General features: G+C 28.1%; 1 protein-coding gene across 1 annotated transcript in view; it reads left to right on the top strand.

The window, feature by feature from the left end:
• LOC135928623 (uncharacterized) overlaps positions 1 to 22436 on the top strand; it is a 55303-nt gene that overhangs the window by 28855 nt on the left and 4012 nt on the right. Inside the window, exons 11-24 of the mRNA XM_065465079.1 lie at positions 6085 to 6230; positions 6725 to 6797; positions 6855 to 6954; positions 7354 to 7493; positions 8142 to 8349; positions 8777 to 8917; positions 9274 to 9329; positions 9556 to 9614; positions 9660 to 9920; positions 10123 to 10545; positions 13038 to 13134; positions 20154 to 20287; positions 20689 to 20827; positions 21028 to 21498. Of these exons, the coding sequence (XP_065321151.1) occupies positions 6085 to 6230; positions 6725 to 6797; positions 6855 to 6954; positions 7354 to 7493; positions 8142 to 8349; positions 8777 to 8917; positions 9274 to 9329; positions 9556 to 9614; positions 9660 to 9920; positions 10123 to 10545; positions 13038 to 13134; positions 20154 to 20287; positions 20689 to 20827; positions 21028 to 21498 (2448 nt within the window). The remainder of the gene's footprint in view (positions 1 to 6084; positions 6231 to 6724; positions 6798 to 6854; positions 6955 to 7353; positions 7494 to 8141; positions 8350 to 8776; positions 8918 to 9273; positions 9330 to 9555; positions 9615 to 9659; positions 9921 to 10122; positions 10546 to 13037; positions 13135 to 20153; positions 20288 to 20688; positions 20828 to 21027; positions 21499 to 22436) is intronic.

Here is a 22436-nt window from a genome sequence, read left to right as displayed (position 1 = left end):
GCTTGAGAAAATAGAATTTGTTCACAAAATTGCTAGACCTATTGCTTTTATTAAAATTATAGTATTTATTAAAATAATGTATATACATTACAAGGTCAATCGAAAATATTACATATATAATTATATTTAAAACATATGAAAAACTTGGGCTAAACTTTAAGCCACAAGTTGACTAAATATCGATTTTTAGGGAATACTCCACGGATAAAACTTTTAAATCATAAATCTTTGTCATTCTAAAAATAAAATATAATTAGGGAATGAAAGTTGATATTAGATTAAATGCTAGTTGTATTTTCCTTTACTTTTGTGAAATATGGATATAATATATGAACAAAATTATCTTTGTAATTCGATAGCAATGATGATACAACATGCATAATGAAGCAAGCATATCATCATATTTTTGACCTAGTTTTAGACTCTTTTCATACTATCAAAACTTCTTAAGAATATATTAAAAAATATATAAAATTTGATAATAAAAAATATGTTCAAAAAAATGTGAGAAGGTTTCTTTATGTACCGTGGATTGATATACTATGTGAGTTAATTAAAATTCGTTGAAGTAGGTAAAAACCTTACTGAGGATCCCCCAAAATTAAGCGCATTTTTGTGGGGAATGCTTTGAAGAAATCTTGGACATCATATATACCATTTAATTAATTTGTCACATTTTTTATGATTTGAAATCCTACTCTATTTTTTTATAAAGATAATTAAATTAAAAAGGTAGTATAATTATGTATTAATAATTACTTTATAAAATCACGATTACATGTAATAATTACCGTTTTTACAAAAGAAATTAGTAATTATAATTAATACAAAATTTTTCTAAGTAATTGTAATTAGGAATTAAATATTTTTTGAGTAATTATGCCCATCTCTGGTACAGGGTACCAGTTTATTTGATTTTAAATAGAGACCTTCAGAATTACCATTTGCACGGCCCGGCCCAGATTTTTTTTTCAAAAATTTTTTACGGCTCGGCCCAGGCCCGGGTTTAAAAATTTTAGGCCCAGCCCGGATATTAAAAAAAATTTTTTTAGGCACGGCTTGGAATTTTTTAAAATTATATTCGACCTGGTATATACAAAAAATTCACCTATTTGGTATTTTATCATATTTTTCGGCGAGTATTAACATTATAAGCAAGCATATTAGCTAATGTTGTTAAACGGCTCGTTTTGAGCCGATTTTTAAAAACGGCTAACTCAATATTTTAGCCAGAAAAATATTGACTAAAAGCCTTGAAATTTCGATATTATTTGTCTAGACCTTTGCTCCTTCTATGAACAAAATTTTCAGGCTTGCGTAATATTTTTTTGGATAAAATACTGAGTTAGCCGTTTATAAAAATCGGCTCAAAACTAGCCGTTTAACAACACTATTATTTTTTATGTATTCTAAACAGATATTTAGTGTAATACAAATTGTTACTATAAAAAATTTGTGTAAATAATATTTTGACAATATACTATTAATTGTATTTATAAAAAAAAAATAAAACTGATATTTTAATTAAAAAAATATAACATATATTATATAATAATGTATTTATTACCTATTATCCTTTGCGTATTTATTCCATGGCAGGAAAACTATAATTATATTATGTAATTGTATATTTTTCAGTTCCGGCCCGGTTTCTTCTTCTTCTTATCCATTTTATGGCGATTTCCAGGTTTACCCGGGTAGGCCAGTTTTCCCTCTGATTTTTCTTTTCCATTTTTGACGGTCCTGAGCATCAATACTTGTAAGATTCATGCTTCTCATATCCGCCGCTATCACATTTGTCCACGTCATCTTGGGTCTTCCTCTAGGTCTTGATCCTCCTACTTCCATCATTGTGCATCTCTTTACCCAGTCATCTCTTGTCATACGTTCCACATGCCCAAACCATCTTAGTCTATTTCGTCGCAATACCATACCAATCATTTCTATACCTAATCTTGCTCGCAATTCCTTGCTAGTTTCTCTCTCTCTCAGAGATCCCCACACATCCATCTAACCACCCTCATCTCTGTTCTTTCTAATTTGGCTTCGTGAGTCGCTTTCATTGCCCATGTTTCACCGCTATAAACTAAACAACTCCTCACACAGCTAACGTACACTTTCCCCTTTAACTTCAGAGAAACTTTTTTATTTGTAAGAATAGACGACATTTCTCTGAACTTCTTCCAAGCTTGTCTGATCCTTGCAACAACGGCAGAATCTACACCACCATCTGCGTTTAGCATATCACCCTTATCCACTTTTTCTAGGGTTAACCCATTGCCAATATCCAGACCACCATTTTTTAGGTTATTATTATGTATCCCTTTCATGCATGTTTTACAAATAAAGGTCATTCTTTCTAACATCAAACTGCCTTTTTTCCTGCTACATCTTTTATGTACCTATTTCTGGCATCTGGTGCATTGGATAGAATTTCTAGCAACTCCTTTCCCACATACACCACAAGGCCACTTACCGGATTTTTCCATCTTTAGATTTTCCCCACCAATCATCACCTTTGTTTTTGATGCATTCATTTTCAGGCCCTTTGCTTCCATAGTCATCTTCCATTTACTAACTTTATCCCTCATTTCTCCCTCACTGTTTGCCATTAATACAAGGTCATCTGCATATAATATCTCCTAGGGAAGTCCTTCACGCATTTCTCTAGCCACCACATCCATTACTAAGATAAATAATAATGGACTCAGCACGGATCTTTGATGAAGTCCTACCTTTACCTCAAAGCTGTCACTATCACCATAATCCGTCCGTACTGCTGTTTGTGCTCCAACATACATTGCCATCACTGTGGTAACCAACCATTCCTCCACACCTGATTTTCTCAAGGCCCATTTAGTAATCTCACGCGGCACCCTATCAAATGCTTTCTCCAAATCAACAAACGCATAATAGAGCTTCTTTTCCTTCGCAAGATACTTCTCCTGAATTTGTCTCAACATAAAAATTGCATCTGTCGTGCCTTTTCCCAATGTAAAACCAACTGCATTTCATCAATTTTAATTTGTTTCCTTAACCGCTTCTCTAACACTCTCTCAAATACTTTCATTGCATGTTCCAAGAGTTTAATAGCTCTGTAAGACCCACAATCTAATGGATCACCTTTCCTCTTGTATACTGGGATAATTATACTTCTTCGCCAGTCCTCGGGAATAGTACCTTCTGTGACAATTTGATTGGCTAAATTCATTAACCATTCAATCCCTAAATCATCAGAACCTTTAAACATCTCTGATACCACCATCGTTAAACCCGATGCCTTCCCTTTCTTCATCTTTTCCACTACTCTCTTTATCTCGTCTTGCTAAATTTACACCCTGGACTTTCTATCTTTGCACAAATAATATTATTATCCCATTCATTTTCTTCATTCAAAAGTCCTTTCATGTAAATCTTTCAGGTGTTCTTAATACCACTACCACCAAGCGTCATTTTTCCTTCCATATTTTTCAAACACTTTACACCTATCACATCCTGCCTCTTTTTTGACATCTGTTTTGCCATTCGAACCATATTTCCAATTCCATCAGCGCATTCCATTTCTTTAGCAAACTCGTGTCTTTTTTCTTCTTGAGCCTTCGCTATTAATTTCTTAGAATTTCTTTTAGCCATCTTGTAAATATCATTATCACTATTTTCTTTGCTATTAGACCATACTTTAAAACACCTCCGTTTCTCATCCACGGCTTTCGCTACCTCCAGGTTCCACCAAGTCTCCTTATGTCTAGGCGGCCCTTTTGTCCATCCACATACCTCCTCAGTTGTCATTACCCAGGCTTTCTTCATGGCTTCCCACTTGTCATTTACCCCAGATGCTTGTGCCACCTCCGCCTCCCTAATCGATAATGCCATATTGAATTGACGTCTAGCACTCTCCTTCAATTTCCAAACCTTCAGCCTTGGGACAAACTTTCTTTTAGTGACCCTGGCACCTTTAAGAATGAGATCTCCTACAACTAGTCGATGCTGATTTATACATTCCTCTCCCGGTATCACTTTCACATTTTTGACTATACATCGATCACATCTCCTTAATAACAAGTAATCCACTGCACTTTTGGTACTACCCGACTTATAAGTAACAAGTTTCTCTGATTCTTTCTTAAACATTGTATTACAGACAATCATATTCATAGCATCACTAAAATCTAAAATCCTCTCTCCTTCCAAATTTCTCATGCCGTAACTGAACCCTCCATGTACTCCTTCATAACCCTCACTACTCGCTCCCACATGTCCATTCAGATCACCAGACAGGATAATTCCCTCTTCATTTGCCAGTCTCGATGTCACCCCCAATAGACTGTCCCAAAATATATCTTTCACTTCTTCCAACCTGAGGAACATATGCCGAGATAATATTATATAGCTTTCTACCAAAAATCATCTTGATAACCATTATCTGGTTGTCTAGCCTTCTCACTTCAACTACTTTGTCTACCAATTTCTCCGCAACCAATACCCCAACTCCAGCCTTACCATCATTACCTCCTTGCCAAAAGAATTTATACTTTTCGCTAGTCTTGCCTCATTCTGGTCCCATTTCCTTTCCATCTAGTCTCCTGTATGCAGCGCACAACTATATGCCTTCTGTGCAATACATCGACGATCACAGGGAATCTTTTAGACCTCCATTAGCCGCCAAAAGACGTTGCCACTCCCCCGCCACGATGAGGCTGAAGTTAGGATTTTGGGAGAGTTCCGGCCCGGTTTTATTTTAAAAATTAAAAGGCCGGGCTGGTCTTAGGACCGTGCCTGCAGGTCTCTGATTTTAAATATGTGTTATCTTTTAGTAACTTGGAATTATAAATTTAATTAAAATTAGAAAATTAGTGTCCTTTATTTTCTCACTTTTCCAAATTTTATACCATCTTCGAAATTGTCTATATTATAAAAATCAGATAATTTCGCTACCATTTTACAAAGCTCATTCCCTAATATCTTTACATTTGATTGGGTTGCGATTAAATAATAAAAATCCATGGTTTGTTATATTTTCGAAGATTCGTAATTCGAATGATGTATCTCTAAATATGGGATAGAAATTCATCTATAATATTCCTTTTCAGGAGGAGCTGAGTGATCTATTTTTTGTAGCCTCGGATGTTGAATTTTCGTTTCCTTCTATATCTCATCTGCGACTAGCTTTCTTTGTGCAATTCAATAAAGATACTATCGATTCGTGTTGTTTTTCAATACAATTTTTAAAATATATATTCACATTAGTACCTCAAATAGTTCCAGGAGACTCGAATATATTTTCTATAATAACTAACCAACCACATTTTATAAAAGTTGGTATGGTTATTGTGATTGGAAGTCTTTATGCCTTATGCCTTGTTTTAAACTCAAATCTGAGTTCTTCGACTATTATAATATAGTAGGTTGCAAAATTTCCTATGATTTTATATTTCTCCATCTACCGAGTTTACATAAACAGAAAATATTTTAAACGAGATGCTTCTTTGAGAACCATCTCTAAAATAAGGTTGTGCACTTGCGCTTTACTAACCATCACAGAACACCCATAATATGTTTGACCGACTAATAATCCATTGTTTAAATTTGGAAATGAAATGATATATATAAAAAAGATGTGATAAAATACAAACTCAAGGATAGAGAGATAAGATTTATATAAATTTCTAATACTAACCAGGGAATAGTAAAACCTTCAAATAAATAAAAATCTTAAAATAATACTGAAAATTTGAAAAATAAATATAATACTCTTTAAATTTAATTTCCATAAAGAGGCAAAATTTTCAAATAACATAAAAATTCTAAAAAAAATAAAAAACTCTTTAAATTTAATTTCCATAAAGAGGCAAAATTTTCAAATAACATATATATCCTAAAATGCAATATATAAAAATAACACGTGTAATCTTTTTTCAAGGGAGGACAAGTGCGCCCATTTGTCCCTCCCCTCTTGAAGTCTCTGCTAATTGAAAATTTTAAAAACCAAGTTGGGCAATCTTAGTAAAAATATCGTATATTTATAATATTAATTCAATAACAGACCTAGTTTTTATTTTTAAATAGAATCATGATTATTTTAAGGTCGGAACTTATTATCAACTTTCGATCAATTGCGATTGATATCCTCTTACGAAGCATTTCGATCCGTAGTACCCCCAAGTGGTAATTTTAATTTATACGTTATCAGCGGAGAGAAACCTTATCTAGGATTTTACTACCTTGAAGAAGTTTAGTTTTTTTAAAAATTATATATAATATATACTAAATACCATAAAATATAATATAGCACAACGTAATATTTTATCATTTAATCAAGAGTGTAGTCTCACCACTAAGGGGAGGGAGGATTTAATTTTTTTTAGCATAAGCCTAAATCGATTTTTTCAAAATTTAGCCGATTTTATGAATTATCAAATGTTTAAATTTAATTTTATAAATATAAACTGTTTACTTGGATAAAAAATAGTTAAAATCAAAGACACATTTTATAACTGGACCGAAAACGGGTTTGAATATCGGTCTATTCGGTTTACATCACCTTTTACCTTCACTAGTCCTCTGAGATTTTCTTTTCAAAGTAATTTCAGCACTATGCGTACGTCTAAAACTCAATGCTGAATAACCTTATTTAATACGATTTTTGTAAGGAGTGATTATTTTTTTTGAAATGATCAATATCAAAAAAATATATTCTTTAATCCTATTTAATATCCGCCCAAAGGATGAGACCGGAAATCAGATATTAAACAAAAACATCTCCAACCAAATAGTTCTAGCCAAGTCAAAGATCAAAGGTACCTTAAATTCATCGAAAAATGTTTTAATGGCCAATTTGCCCGGATTTATAAAAGGCGGTAAATTGGTGGCGAATACATCAAAGCTTGCCAACACCCTGAGTGAAGCGACCAATAAAGTGATATCTCGTTTGACGCTCGGAAATATTTATTTGAGGTTTAAATTCATTTTAATTTTTTTATATAATTGATAGATTGCTACACGGGCCAGTGTTAAGTAATTTTTTAAATATATAGTTCTTGCGGTTATGGTTAATTTTACGTCATTTTTTAGTTCTCATTTCTATATTTACTAAAACAAAATCTCGCTACTTGAACCAAATTTCAAAATCCGGTCAAAAGTCTTATTTCCATAATGTTAAATTTTTTTATTAAATGGTATATTCATTTTAAAAGTAGGTTATATATCATTTTTTCATTGCACTTTCATCTTTATAGCTCTAATTATTGCATTTCTACAATAGTCATTTTTAAAGTTGTTTTAACGAAAAAAAATTTAATAATAAATGTTTCATCGTCTAATTAGATTTAAATATCATATTTACAAAAATGGAAGATTTGGATTGATGGACGTGTCTAGGAAAGGTACTAGATTGTACATCAGCCCGGACCTTAAATACATTGCCATATGTGATAATTTAGGCAGAATATCGATTCTCGACGTACGCTTATCTCACATCATTTATATGTTGAAGGGTAAATTATAAACAACAATTTTTTTATACATTATTTTAAAATATAAGGTTGACAAATTTTTATGAGACCCCTAATCTTTTCCAAAATTATTATAATTAGACATGCTAAAATCATTTATTGTTGAAAAAATTAATATCTTATAAAAAAAATAAGATTGAAAAATTTGCTATACCTAAAGAAAGATAACGACAATCAATATTCTATATATAAAAACTATTATATTTATTAACATAACATTTTTTTTCAATACGATTACACACGGTAGTTCCCTTTGATAAATTCAAATAACGTAGGGATGCAGACTAGGATGAAGGCCTAAGAATATGCTTTATTTTACTAAACCGCTGTTCAGGTTTAAGTCTGATTTGCTAGGGTTAAGTTTATATAAAAGATTTCTAGGATTTCTGAATTCATTAATAAATTTGATTTTTTTTCATTGAGAAAGATTGATTAGAGGCGGAGCTTATTAGTAAATTAGAAACTGATGATAAATTAGGGTTATATAAACTAGTTATATGTCTTGAACGATGTTTATTTTCACTATTTGAGCCCTAGATGGCACACTCATTGCTTATATAGATATTATATCATTGTATAAAACTATTAGAGTTGTATTTAATTTTCGAAATTTTTTACATTCTTGGATAGGCTACAGAGAGGCGTTTTGTAGTTGGTGTCATTGCCGAAAAGATAAAAATGTTACACAACGCGACATTAAAATATATCCAGCCAACACTAATATCGAAAAATATTTTTTAGTTCTATACGCACCCAGACGCGGTTTAATCGAAATTTGGCACGTTGATTCTATTTTCATACACAGAGTTGAGGCTTTAAATGTTTGCAAAAATGGCCAGTAAATTATTCTTTTATAATTTTTAAGTGAGGGATTTACATTTATACAGATTCTTATTATTTATTTAAACCTATGTATTTGTCGATATTTTTTAATTGGCCAGATCAGCCAAAATTGCCCACAAAGTGTTATATTAATTTAAAACAAAATTTAGATGATACCGGATTGGTTGATTTTGATCGGTTTGCCTTCTATATATCGGTTTTTTTAAATTTTGCTAGTTTAATTTAACGAGATATTATATTATTTAGTTAAATTTTTATTTGAATTGTACTGGAACAATTTTCTTAATCTTTTTTTTTCAAGCCGAGAATTTTTAGTAGAGAAGGAAAAATTAAAGTTATTTTTTTTTGCATAAACATTATAAATTTTAATTCCTTCATCCTTTACAATAAATTATTTTTCTTAAAATTTATTTTTATGATAGATTGATAAAGATGCATAATTTTCAACTCGGGATGGAAAATAAGGATAATAACGGCCTTAAGAATCATTACTTAGAATGCGTTCTCATAGAACCTGACGGAAGTCTTAAATCTATCAACGTCGATCCCGCAAGCTTATTAAAGTTGAAATCGTGAAATTTTATATATAAAATAAATTTGTTATTGGTTTTTATCACAACATTTCCTAAATTCAGCCATATTTTTGATTTAGACCCAAACGATTCCTTATTATAATTTTCACAGAAATAGAGTCTAATTCACTAAATATAAAGTTGTTTAGTCTTGTTGAAATATATTGTATTTGTAATTATATTGAACTAAACAAAAATAAAAAAAAATTAGTTTTGATTATGTAATTTTTTTACTATAAATAAACATTATCTTAATGTCATAAAAGTATACTTTTTTATCATATATAAATTAGTTGAATTATAATAATCCTTTATTCATTTGATTTTGTTATATCTAAACAATCTAGGAATAATCACGTGACTGGGTTGAGTTCAAAGTTAATCGCAACGTTAAAAGCGAAAAGTATAATTAACAATTTTAAATCATTATAAATAAATATTCTGAATTCACCGGATACAGATCCGATTAATAAGTTTCGGGTTCAGGGGTCGGTATCGACCCATGTGTCAATCATATTACAAAATTAACAATTTTTTATACAATTTTATATATTTAGCCACATAAGTTAGCTTTAAGGGCACTGTAATTAAAGGGCTATATAATTTCCATATTTATTTTATTGTTTTAGATATAGCCGAAATGGTTAACTTTCTAAATTCTTTTTCCAATATCGAAAGTTTAAAGCAAGTTTTATAAATTTTTTTAAAATTTTTATAACTTTATAATATATAGATATTTTTTTGTTTGATGCAAAACTGTTCCTATGTTATGCCCGATGATGCCATGTTAGAAAAGGTGTTTTCTATCTTGTTGACTAAGATTAAAACGTTAAAAGGCAATAGTGAAAAAAGTGAAGAATTCGAGAGTTTTAACCAAGATGTCTCTCGATATTTCGGTTTATATCTTATAATGAAACGCGTTTTAAATGAGAAATCAGTTATCATTAGCAGCATATCATCGCCCAAAATTAAATTCGACCGAATGGCAATGAAAGTACTTTTAATTTTTTAAAATATTATAATCATAAAAAATACACATCTTATATTAGCCTTTTATTTTTATAAATCTTTTCCCCTCTTTAGTATTTTAAATTTTTTAGCTACTTGATTAATTACCGTTATAAAGCGGTAACAATATATCGTTATGAACGAATTTTATGATTGAAAGAAAGACCTCAAATAAAATTTATTTTTAGACGCTACTCAAAACTCTTGATCTGACTGATAGGGACGAAATTGTAGACATTGTGTCATTTTTACAAACAATGCACCCTAAGATGATTATTAAACAGAGCCTTAAAAAATTAGACCGAGACTTTACTCGTTCTATAAGGGACTTGAATAACTTATCGCATTACCTTGCGCTATCTCCTACTGCACACTACGATAATTTATCGAACACGCACGTAAACTTGACCGATCCATTTGATTTTGATAACCACGGAAGTGCATTCATATCTTTAACTGAAAATCTAGCTTTAAATATTCTGGGGAAATTTTTTATGACAAATTTCGCTCATGATAAAAAAGATTTTAGCAATCAAACAAATGAGGAAACTCTGAGAAGTTTTTTACTAGGACATAATCTTGACCTCGAAGAATTACCCATATGGAAAAAGGTATTATTTCTTTAGTTTTTAGGATTATGATTTTGTACATTTAAATTTTAATTAACACTAAACTGCAAATGCTTAGGTAAAAATGATTTCTATATACTTTATTAATTGATATGAGATTCTTTTTCTTGTTATAAAAAATAAATTACTACATATATTCAATAATAAAGTGATATAAATTAATAATTATATTTCATTTAAACTGTTACATGATTGCAAATTTTGTAAAATAATATATTATTTATATTTTAATGTTTAAGGCTGTATTTTATATTGTATTGTGACTTGTAATTGGATATGTTATTATGTTTATTTTAAGTTTAAAAGTTAAGTTTTAAAAGTAAATAATATATATAAAAAGGAAATTTTTGAATAGATACAATTATTATGTCACCATCAATTATATATCCAAAACCGATCCCATATATCTCATATTATTATCGACTCAAACCCCAACGTTAGTACAAGCTTCCCCTTTTGCAACATAAACATTTTAAAATCGAAACGATTAAATAAAGTAATATCTACTTATAAAAGTCAATTATAAATTAAGATTATAATAAAACAGATAAATAAATTAATAATGTTCAATGTTATATATCATTATCCGTAAGAAAAGGCTAGAATGAATGTTTTTTTTGTTTTGGTACAATTTAAAAATATGAATTTAATTATATATTTTATTATAATATAATTTTTTTTAAATATAATTATATATTAAGACATATATTAATAGATTAAATGGAATATAATTATTAATTTATATTCCTTTATTATTGAATATAGTCATTTAATTTTTATAACTTGTTTACATCATAAGAAAATGAATCTCATATCAACTAATAGAGTATATAAAAAAACTTTACTTAAGCATTTGTAGTTTACCTAGGCATTTCCAGTTTAGGCAAACCCATAATTAACCTTACGTTGGTATGCTGCACAAAAAATCAGCTCATGTAGTTTTTAAAACCCCAATTTTTTAATTGTTATATATTAGCTAAATATTAATGTTTTATAATTTGGTTTGTATATTGTAAATGTTAAACGATTATCTTAAGCTGTAACCACTATTATCTCACAAATAAATTTGACTTTATGGGAAATTTTCCAGAAATACTCAAACATCATGAAAATGAAAACAACCTTGTTACAAAATAAAATTACCATATTAAATTTTTAAAAATATTATTTGATATTTTTCAAGTAGATATAATGTTGTTTTTAAATCACTCACAAATCATTCCACAAATATGGGAGTTTTTTAAAAATAAATATAAAACAATTAAAATTTAATTAACACAATCTGAATAAATTGTATAAATATGGGTAAATCTACGCATTCGTATAAGATTACAATTTTTGCAATAACTTTAGTTTTATAAAAAGCCATTTGTGGTTTTCATTTTGATCACAGTATAAAAGATGTTTAAAAATTTAGGATAATATTATAAACGTTGATTACATTGTGAAAGTGAAAGTTCAAAAGTATTAAGTATGCACAATCATGTGCTGTGTCTATGTTGCTGATTTTATCAATTATTTGGAAAAGGATTATATTATCAATTGCTCTAGGTTTAAATGTAAACATAACTTTATTTATTATTTTGCTTATTAGGCTGACAAGGTCGGTAGAAAATTTGAGCCAAATTATGTAGCATATGCGCATCGATCTGATTCAACTGGGATTTTTGCATATTTTTTATTACTTTCATTTTTTGACGAATAAGTATAATATGAATTAGATGGCAAACAAAAATATGTAATGTATCATAGCAAAATATAAATAATAAGTAAATCACTAATTTAGGTATTTATTAACAATAATTATGTAATATTAAGCATTATTTATGCATATTAGCATTAACTATAAGTGTATAAAAAAGTCGAAAACGCGAAATCAGCAAAAGGGATTTTCACGGAAGGGGGAGGGACAAATGCATCAATCCATGGTTACGGCTCGTAGACTAGGATATTGGATCTGATATATTTCAAAGAACAGTACATTATAATCATTAACATTAGAATTATTGATGCGTCGATTCACAAGATCAACACCACCTTGGTGACAGAAAGTTATTTATAATAAATATGCTAGTATATGGATTAATGGTTTAAAAATCATGAAATCAAAAATTTTGCTGAAAATTTTTTTTTTAAAGTTGTTACAACCTTTTTTAAAAATTTTATTATCGCAAGATTATTTATTATGCATTTTATCAAATCAAGTCAATTTTTTTATTTTACAAAAATGTTTTATTATTTTGTATCGTGGGGTTGCAGAAACCCAAAGAGTATAGATCTCAGAAGGTAGTGTTTTTTCAAAATTTTGCCAAATAAACTAGTGAATAAAAGGCATTAAAATGATTATTTATACAAAATAATTGGGGTTTTATAAATCCCGTGATACCAATGAGGGATTAAAAGTGTATTTGACTTCATTTTAAAAAATATATAATTCCTAAAATTAAGATGATATTTGATTTTTTTGATAACAGAGAGTCGTAATATTGTATTGGATTTATTGTGTTAATCAACCTATGGACTCAATGGATGTGTTATCATCATGGATTAAAAATTACTTTTCACTTCAAGGTATATTCATTTATGAGTGTATGAAACTAATGCGTACGCAGAGGGGGAGGGGCTGGGGGCATACCCCCCCCCCTAAAAGCCAAAAAAATTTAGATGCCGGATATATTTTTCAAAAATATTATTGTTTATATAAATTTATATTTTATAATATTTATTCCTATCTCTTTCTTTTTGAATATATATTTAATTAATCACATTTCGATTTCAAATTTTCCTTGGCATAATATTTATCTATTGTTTTCAAATTTCGGGTAATATTTATTTATCATTTTCAAATTTCTAGTCAAATAATAATTATGGACATAAGAATTTTTTTAAACATATTGATGATGATGAAAATCCTAGTCATCTTACAAAAAAGCAAAAAAGTACAAATGATTTTATAACATTTTATAATTAGTTTAGAAGAAAGGCATATCCTTCTAAAAAAGATATTAGATACCTATGATAAATATTTTATTTAATAATAGATTTATATTCCATCCCTTAATTTTCAATATACACAAACTTTATGAGTCGAAAGGTAAAATTTCAAAACAGATATTTTACTAGATGGTTATAGCTAACATACTTATCCGAGACATTGGAGCTTATTGCAAGATATGTATCTTGTTTGGCCCAAGATATGTGATAGAAGAATTTAGTTAGGCTTAACTGACTTGTTAAGACTCCATTCAACAAATACAAAGATGCTGGAGAAATCTTTGACAATCATCAAAAAACAAATTATCACGAAAGCTGTGAACTGATGATTTCTTGAAATTAATTCAAAGTGGGGATATGATTCCCATTTCATCGCATATTGACAAAAATAGAATTAAAATAGCAAAAGAGAATAAATGTAAGATCAAACTAACTGTAGAGGCCATTCTATATTGTGGATTGCAGGGCCTAGCATTACGTGGCCAATTGGATCCAGGAAGTTTGAATAATAATGATATTAAAGGTAATTTTCGTGGTCTTGTAAAATTTAAAGCTTTAGGGGATTCTGCATTAATGGAATACGCCAAACGACAAAATATTTTAAACAGAATTATTTCTGATTCTTGTCCAACAAGTAGAAAGAAATTGCAAAAAGCTTGTCCAACGATATGGAGTCTTCGCCATCAAACAATAACAGCTTTTATGGAGTTAGAAGAGCCGATCATTAATGCTCTTTCTGAAATATCACAATGGCCTGAAAGAGTCTTATTAGCTGATTGCCAACTATTGTATAAAAGATTAACTATGGTTGATATAGTCCCAAAAATGCTATGGATGCTTTGCATCATTTCAATATCTTTTGGATTATTTTCCCAATGTATTAAAATTATTATATATATTAGCAACTCTTCCCATTAGTACGCAACTGATGAGAGAACATTTTCTTCTTTAAGAAGAATAAAAACATACCTAAAAAGTACAACTTTTGAAAGTAGATTGAATGGTTTGGCCTTTTTGAATATTCATAGGCATTTGACGCCAATTGATGAGAAAATTGAAAAATTAGCTTAATCCCAACGAAGATTGGATTATACATTATAAATATAATAGGCTTCTTAATAATATTATTTGTGCACATTTATTTTTTAATGTATTATATATTATTTTTCATGAATACTTTATAAGTTATTACATATAAAATACAATTATTCCCAAGAAACTTGTGTATTAATTTATATTTCCATTAAATTTTTTATACTTGGTTTATATATTTAATATTTTATAATTCACATTAATTTAAAATTGTATATTAGAAATAGTTATTAGTCCTAATAAATTTAAGCTTAATATTTTTAAATAACAATAATTTTATCTTAAAAATATTATTTAATTATTCCCCCCCCCACAGCAATTTCCTACGTACGCGCTTACCATTAGGTAGTTGGTGATAAATAGTATGAATGTTCCCTATCCCCCATCAGACAATTGTGCAGAGACCCTGATAGAAAAGGAGAAGGGGGTACCCTATCATGCAAATGCCCCCCCCCACCCTAAATAGCCAAATGTTAAATATTTTGTACAGCTTGAGCATCTATAAAAAATACATAAAAGCATTATCACTATCATACAATATATCATCAACATTGATAATTTATTCTTTTGTCCATTAAAATAACTGAGGAAATGATTGCAATTCCATCATAAAAATAAATAAACTTTATAATCATTTAAAATATTATTCTTTAATTTAAAAATAAGTTCAGGCATCATGAATGAAATATTCATATTTTTTTAGTTTAAGGTTTGGGAATATTTAGACCTGAGCGCCGATCAAATATGTCCCGCCAAAAAAATGTCGACGCTCACGCCGCCGTCGATGTAAAAATTTGACGGCATGCGGCGTGGTACATATTTTTATTATTAAAAATAATATTTATTTTTTATATTATTTATGAATTATAATTAAAAAATAATATTAAATATATTTTAAATTATTAATAAATGTGATTTTATTTTTTAAATCAATAAATATTATTTGCTATAAAAACATTTGATTTATAACAAGATGATATGTTATTATTAGGCTAATAATTTACAGAAAGGTATTAAAATAATATTAAAAATTTTATTATTTTAATTGATCGTATCTCTTCATTATTCCTCAAAAGATTTATTTAAGATAAGTTTTAAAAAGGTTATTATAGTCTATGTTCTGTATAAAGTTATAAGTTATATTGGAGAAATAGGAAATGTTTTGAATCTATATCATTTTATATAAGATATTTTAGATTTAGGTGATAATGATATTTTAGATAGTTTTGGGTTTGATAATGATAGTGCAAATCAAAAATCATATGAGAAAAAATATAAAATCTTGAAATTTAATGTGCCTACACTATAGTATTTTAATAATACTGTGGCAATAAGAAAAATTCTATAAATATTCTATTAAATAGAATGGAGAAACCGGATCTCAAATTATTTAACTAACATTAGGACTTGTAATATAAATTTTCATTATTATTTCATACTGAAATTATAAATCAATTGTATAAGAATATGAGTCCGCCCATAGAATCCCTTAAACAAATTTACTTACTAAATTTGATCATAGATTTCCATTAACCGATCTTCAGGTAGTATTATAAAATACAAAAATTTGTTTTTTTAATATTATTTCTCTTTGTTTTATTTCTTTAATTAGGTATTAGGAGCACTTTTGGATTCTCTCTTTCAATCTATAAACACAGTAAATGAATATTTAAAGGGAAAGAAATATTACTCTGGTGTAATATTTATGTCAACACGCTACCTCTCTGTTACCTTACACGGACGAATTAACCAAATGTGAAACCACAGAAGTTGCTTCAGATTTCGATTATCTTAAGACATTAGCTAACAAACATTCATCAATTCATAATCTGGAACAACAAGAAAAGGATGTCTTAGATTTTTAAATGAACAAAGCATTAGATTTTTCTAAACTTTCAATATTGGATAGAAAGGTCCTATGTGTTCCAGCTACTTGCACACCCAACGAGCGTGTATTTTTCATAGCTGGGTTCACTCTGAACTTCAAAGGATCATCATTATGTCTTATAAATTTAAATAAAAAATATTTATACATGATAATTATAACTTAATAAAATCATTAAATTATAGTTATAAACATAATAAAGCATAATTTTATTTTAAAAGTGCTTCCAATTAATTTTAATTTAAAAAAATTTAAGTTAGAAAAATATTTGACGCCCCCGCCGATTTTTGTGGTGGCGTCTAAGATTTATCACCGATAGCCGATCGTTAAAAAACAAACGCCGCCGCCGATAAGGCTGTCGGCGCACAGGTCATATTTTAATTCAAAAAATTATCTATTTTTTATATGAAATGAAATCGTTATTTTTGACTTGAGTCATTTATATTTATTCTAATTAAACATATTCCTTTTTTATAATAGTTTAGATAATGCATACCTATTGTCATCAAAGTTGTACAATTATTCAATATATATTATATATAATAGTTTGGAGAAAATATTCTGCTATTTTTTTTATACATATGCTTTAATTTTAACAATGTCAGATCAGACCACTTATTTTTCATTTTTACTATTTACCATAAATTTATATATTCATATTGAGGCTTTATTATGTTCACTATATCTATCCGTTACTGATAATAAGCAAATTATCATTGATTCAAGCTTTTTTTTATTCATATAATTTAAACGGCCATATAGAATTAAGATCAAGCCAAGATATGCTCTTCTAAATCATCCTTAATGAATGTTTTGTGGATGTTTTACAGAGTTTAAAATCCGAACCCTTTTTTTATAAAAATATTCAGAAACGGAGCTCTTTCAAACTCTGGGTTTAACAAAAGTAAATAAATAAGGGTACGCTCTTTACAATGTCTGTCCATTCAATGTCATAATATCTAATTTTTAAAGCTCCTTTACTTTAATTATTAATCTGTTGAATTTATTTGTGGCACTTTATAGTTTTATGATTCTATATTTAACACAATGAAATATTTTGCCCCCTTTTTTAACCTGCATTATACAGCTGTCAAATTAATTTGATGAAATTTCGTTATTATACCTTGATTTTTACCAAAATTAACACTTGGCATTATCTGCACAATACAACAATAAGCCACAATATTCATATGACTATGTTTAACTTTGGTCAAAAATTTGATTAGAATATTTTCAATATGTTTTGAAGCTTCATAATCAATGTTAATTCTTTTGCTTTTATAAAATAGTGCAAAACGAAATAACAGAAATTAGTTTAAATATAAACGATATTTGCAACTTTCTTATTTTTTATAATGTATAAAAATAAAATTTAAAACATTTTATAATTTATAATTTTTTTTGCAGGGTTAAGGATTTTAATCATTTGGCAAGATATTGTTTAGAAATTAAGTCACGTTTATTTCCCGTGGTACAAATATTCCCGGTGAAACCTAAAGAGGACTAGTGGTGTATTGCGAGTTGACTACGGAGGCTAAGCCATTTGCTATTTTTAGCCCCCTTTCCAAATTTTGAAGAGAAACTGAGCCCCTTGTTTAAAAATTATTCATATTTTTTCAAAAGTGTTAAATTTAAATTCCATATTATTTTTTATTTAATATTCACCCAATTTTTAACATCAAATTTTTTTATAACCCTCGGAATTTTTACAAGTTTTTCTGATTTATTTAAAATATAGAATGAGATTCAATACCATCAAGTGGTGATCGATCACTCCATTTTTAGTGGGTTTTAGAGCCGATTCTAAAAAGGCTAAAACGAATTTTTAAGCGAAAACTATCATCTTAGCCTCAATTGAGATTTAAACGTAAAAGATTTTGCCTCAAGGTTTAGTTAGTTTTTTTTGTCTGTTAGGATTGAGCCTATTTAATAAACTGGCAGGAAATAATCCAGTTTTAACAAAATCTTTAAAATTTTTAAATAGTAATTTGAAATTTTTAAATAGGTAGGTTGTTGGTTGTTAGGATTCATCAATCTACTTTGAAATTAATAATAATTTGGAATATTTTTTTTCCAGGTTCTTCTATGTTCTTTTGCCAATGAATGAACCATTTTTTTATTGATAAACTGATATTTAAGAAAAATTGAATCATGAACTTGACAGGTAATACTTTAATATCTTGTAGGTTAATATTTAGAGGTGTCTCTCGATTCAGAAATTAAGCTTTTATTTGAAAATATATCATTGAAAAAATCTAATTAGAAAGTTTCCTAAGAATTAAATGCGCGATTTGTTGAGAAGCAAATAAAAAACAATCTGCTAAAGATTCAAATAAAACGAATATGAAACGATTGCTGGTCTTTGATAATATATTGATGAAGATATTCCTAATGAAAAATTTATTCTGTGTTGATAATTTATCATGCTGTACTACCGAGTATGAAAGAAGCTTTTATCGTATGAATTCGTTCATGGTAGATAATCGTGCAAATTAAGGAGTTAATAATTTGAGAAATTTAACATTCATAACATAAGTATTAATGAACCTTCGATACCGAAGTGGATTCCAGATCCATAGACCAAAATATGGAAAGGAATCATATAGCGGGGCTAATGAAATCTTTTCAAAAAGAATACATACCAAAGGAACAGATATGAAAGATTTATGGATTTTTTTACAATTAATATTAATATATATTTTAATTTGTATAGATATAGGTGGTATTAAGACTATATTTAAAAATATAAATAAAGAATTTATCATATTAGTAATAAAAGATCCAATTTTATATATCTCATATTTTTTGATAATATTTTTAAAAAAAATGTAACCCCTTGAAATTTTTTTAAGCAATAGATTACTGAGCGGGACATATTGCAGATCTAACCTTAGCCTATGACTCTTCTCGGTTTTTAACAGCTATAGCTTCATACATGTATTTAATATATGATCGGCTGAGTTTTATAGTGTTCTATATTAATTTTTTAAATTTTTTTAGGAGAATCAAATAAAAAATTATATTTAATATTTTTATTGTTGATATGGTGGGAATATTATGGTACTGAAGAATTGATTTATCAAAAAGCTCATTTTCCAAAGTTACATATAGAGCACTATTACTCAGCCGACGATTTGTTTTAATCTATTTATCTGCGAAGAATTTTGCTCAGATATTCGCTTATCTGACATGAATTTGCTTGTCGGCATCACATTATCATAACTATTAATAAGGGAAATTGAAAATAATATAACAGGGGGGAATATAATAACCTTTTAATTCATTAAATTTTATTATTTTCATAAATAAAAGATGGTAATGATACTATAGAATCATAAGCATAAGACCCCACCCCCATACGATTCCAATAAAGTTATTGCATCATACTCCCCCTTCAATTAAGAGGGTACTGAATAGTATCCAAAGATTATTTTATGTCCGAGTTCTTCAGCGCATTTATACTATTTTCACTATATTGTTTCTGCTCAGAATAAATTTAAAGGCTTCTTCCGCGAAATTCAAATTTTTTTCTATAAGACAAGATGCACTTTTACTATATTATTTTATTAAATGAAAAGAATATCAGAAATTTTATTATAATATTTTTATTTTATTTTAGAAATAACTGAAATCGAATATAAATATTTATTCAGTCAATTGCGAAAAACCTCTCTCTTGATGAACGGATTCATATTTGCTATTTTGTTAATCGAGGATTTTGACAAATACAATTCTAAGATTAATGTCAACGAAGTTTATAAAAAAGCAATTTATTTTTTAATTACATTTTCGCTCTTATAAATATATTTTTGCATATATGATTACGATAGCAGTAAGATACTAGCTCTTGTCCATAACTTTAAAAATAACATTTAGATATGCATTTGCTCTTCTCTAAAACACGTCATTGATGATATTATTTATAATATATTATTTATGTTGTTATTGTTAAACGGCTCTATTCAGTCGATTTTAAATTAAGATTTTAGCCAAAATAATATTACTCAAGCCTTGAGATTTCGTTAATAGATGTTCAATACCTTTCTGCCAAAATGTCCAGACTAGCGTAATATTTTTTGGCTAATATATTGGGAGCCATTTAACAACTATACAATACAATTATAATAATTAAATATTATAATGAATTTTTTTAGGTCAAACGTTTAGTAGAAAAATATTTATTGTTAATATATTTACAATACCTACAAATCTATATCTTCACCAACAACAAAGGCGACGATCAAAGTAACAAAATCGAAGAAATCGATTCCAAATTAACTATAAAAAATTTAGGTAAAGAAAAATATTGTTTTTTTAAAAAAAATATTTGCTTGCCAATCACTTTTTAGCTTTTATTGTGGGTTATTCCAGATATCTTATAATTTATACATTACTTTTTAGTTTTTTTAACGTTTTAAATTTCTGGTCCATTGAAAATAATTTATATTTGTAAAATTAAAATCTATCCTTGAATTTAGTTTTAATTTTTTTAGAAAGTTGCAGAAACTCTTTAGCGTTTGTTGTGACCAAACTGTCGCGATGGCTAGCAATTTATCATATACACCCCTCAAAACTCGTTAACCTATCTTTAGGGTTACCCTTTGATTTTGGCTCAGCGAACCGTTTATTTTTGCCGCTCAAAACTTTGTCTGTCAAAAAAGTTAAACGTCCGGATCCAGTTCTTGTCTATTCCAATCTATTGGTTTATGCTTGTAAATCGACGTTACCATTCTACAGCCATAAAGACAACGAATTCCTAGCTTGTATAATAAGGGAAATTATGTTATATTATATTGGCAGAAATTATTTTTTGATGTGGTTAAATGACGGAGAATCGGAAAACTTGCCCATTCCACTAAACCTGTCCTTCGATTTTGATGAGAAGCACGATACTAAACTTTCTTATTTAATAAGATGTTTGGTATGCCACATGTCCATAGTTGAATATCCAATTCTGTGCATAAGTAAATTTAATCTCATTTTTTATATATGAAAGTGTAATATGGTTAAACTATACTAGACCATGCTTCTCTGATTGGCCAATTTTTGTTACCAAATTGAAAATCATTTTTATTAAAGGCTATGTTCTATTTTTTTTAAAAAAGAGCTAATTTTTATAAAAATAAATGTTTAAAACGTTTTCTATCGAAAAATAAAAACATGTCCAAAACATTTTTTTCAAAGATTATCTGAAAGCTTACAATATCTCACATAAAATTTGTAAATATTTTTTTTTAAAGTTTTGGACGCAACCTACATATAATATTGAACCCGGTTGATTAAAAAAGTAAGCTTTATTCAATAAAGTATATAGAAAAGTGTGTAAATTTTAAAAAAACATTAATTTCGTCAAATCCTATAAGTTAGATAAAAGGCAATCCGAATAGGCAATTTAATTATAAGCTAATATTGCATCTATGCAGTGTTAAAAGTTTAAAAAGCGTTCAAAGGGGTTTACTTAAAATGATTATAGCAGATGATAAATATAAATTGGGGTAGGCCTAGGCATGATTAAGCCAAATCGATTTAATTGATGATTTATTTTGATAAAAATCAAGATTATGATTTAAATAAATTCGCTTTTTGATTTTGTATTAATTATTATTTTTTGTTTTCAAATAAAACGCATTTTACCAGATTTATAATTTTCTATTAAATTGAGGATCGTGATCAAGATTATTTTCTTAAATATTAGATCCTTCAATCCTTTTAAAATTTATTTTTTACTTAAAAAGTTTATATTTTTTCATAAATTTTATTGTAAATACATTTACGAAATTACAACCTACACGTTTTATTTATTGAATTAAAAATAAAATATTTTAGGTATTTAATGTCTATTATAGATATAGAAGAAAATGCACATACAGTTATTGAAGTGATAGGTATAAATAAGAACCTT

This window comes from Gordionus sp. m RMFG-2023, chromosome 4 (assembly GCF_954871325.1).
Source record: "Gordionus sp. m RMFG-2023 chromosome 4, tfGorSpeb1-WG-v2, whole genome shotgun sequence".
Classification (NCBI taxonomy): Eukaryota; Metazoa; Nematomorpha; class Gordioida; order Chordodea; family Parachordodidae; genus Gordionus; species Gordionus sp. m RMFG-2023.
Note: the sequence above shows the minus strand (reverse complement) of the source record. Positions and strands in the feature narration are given on the sequence as shown.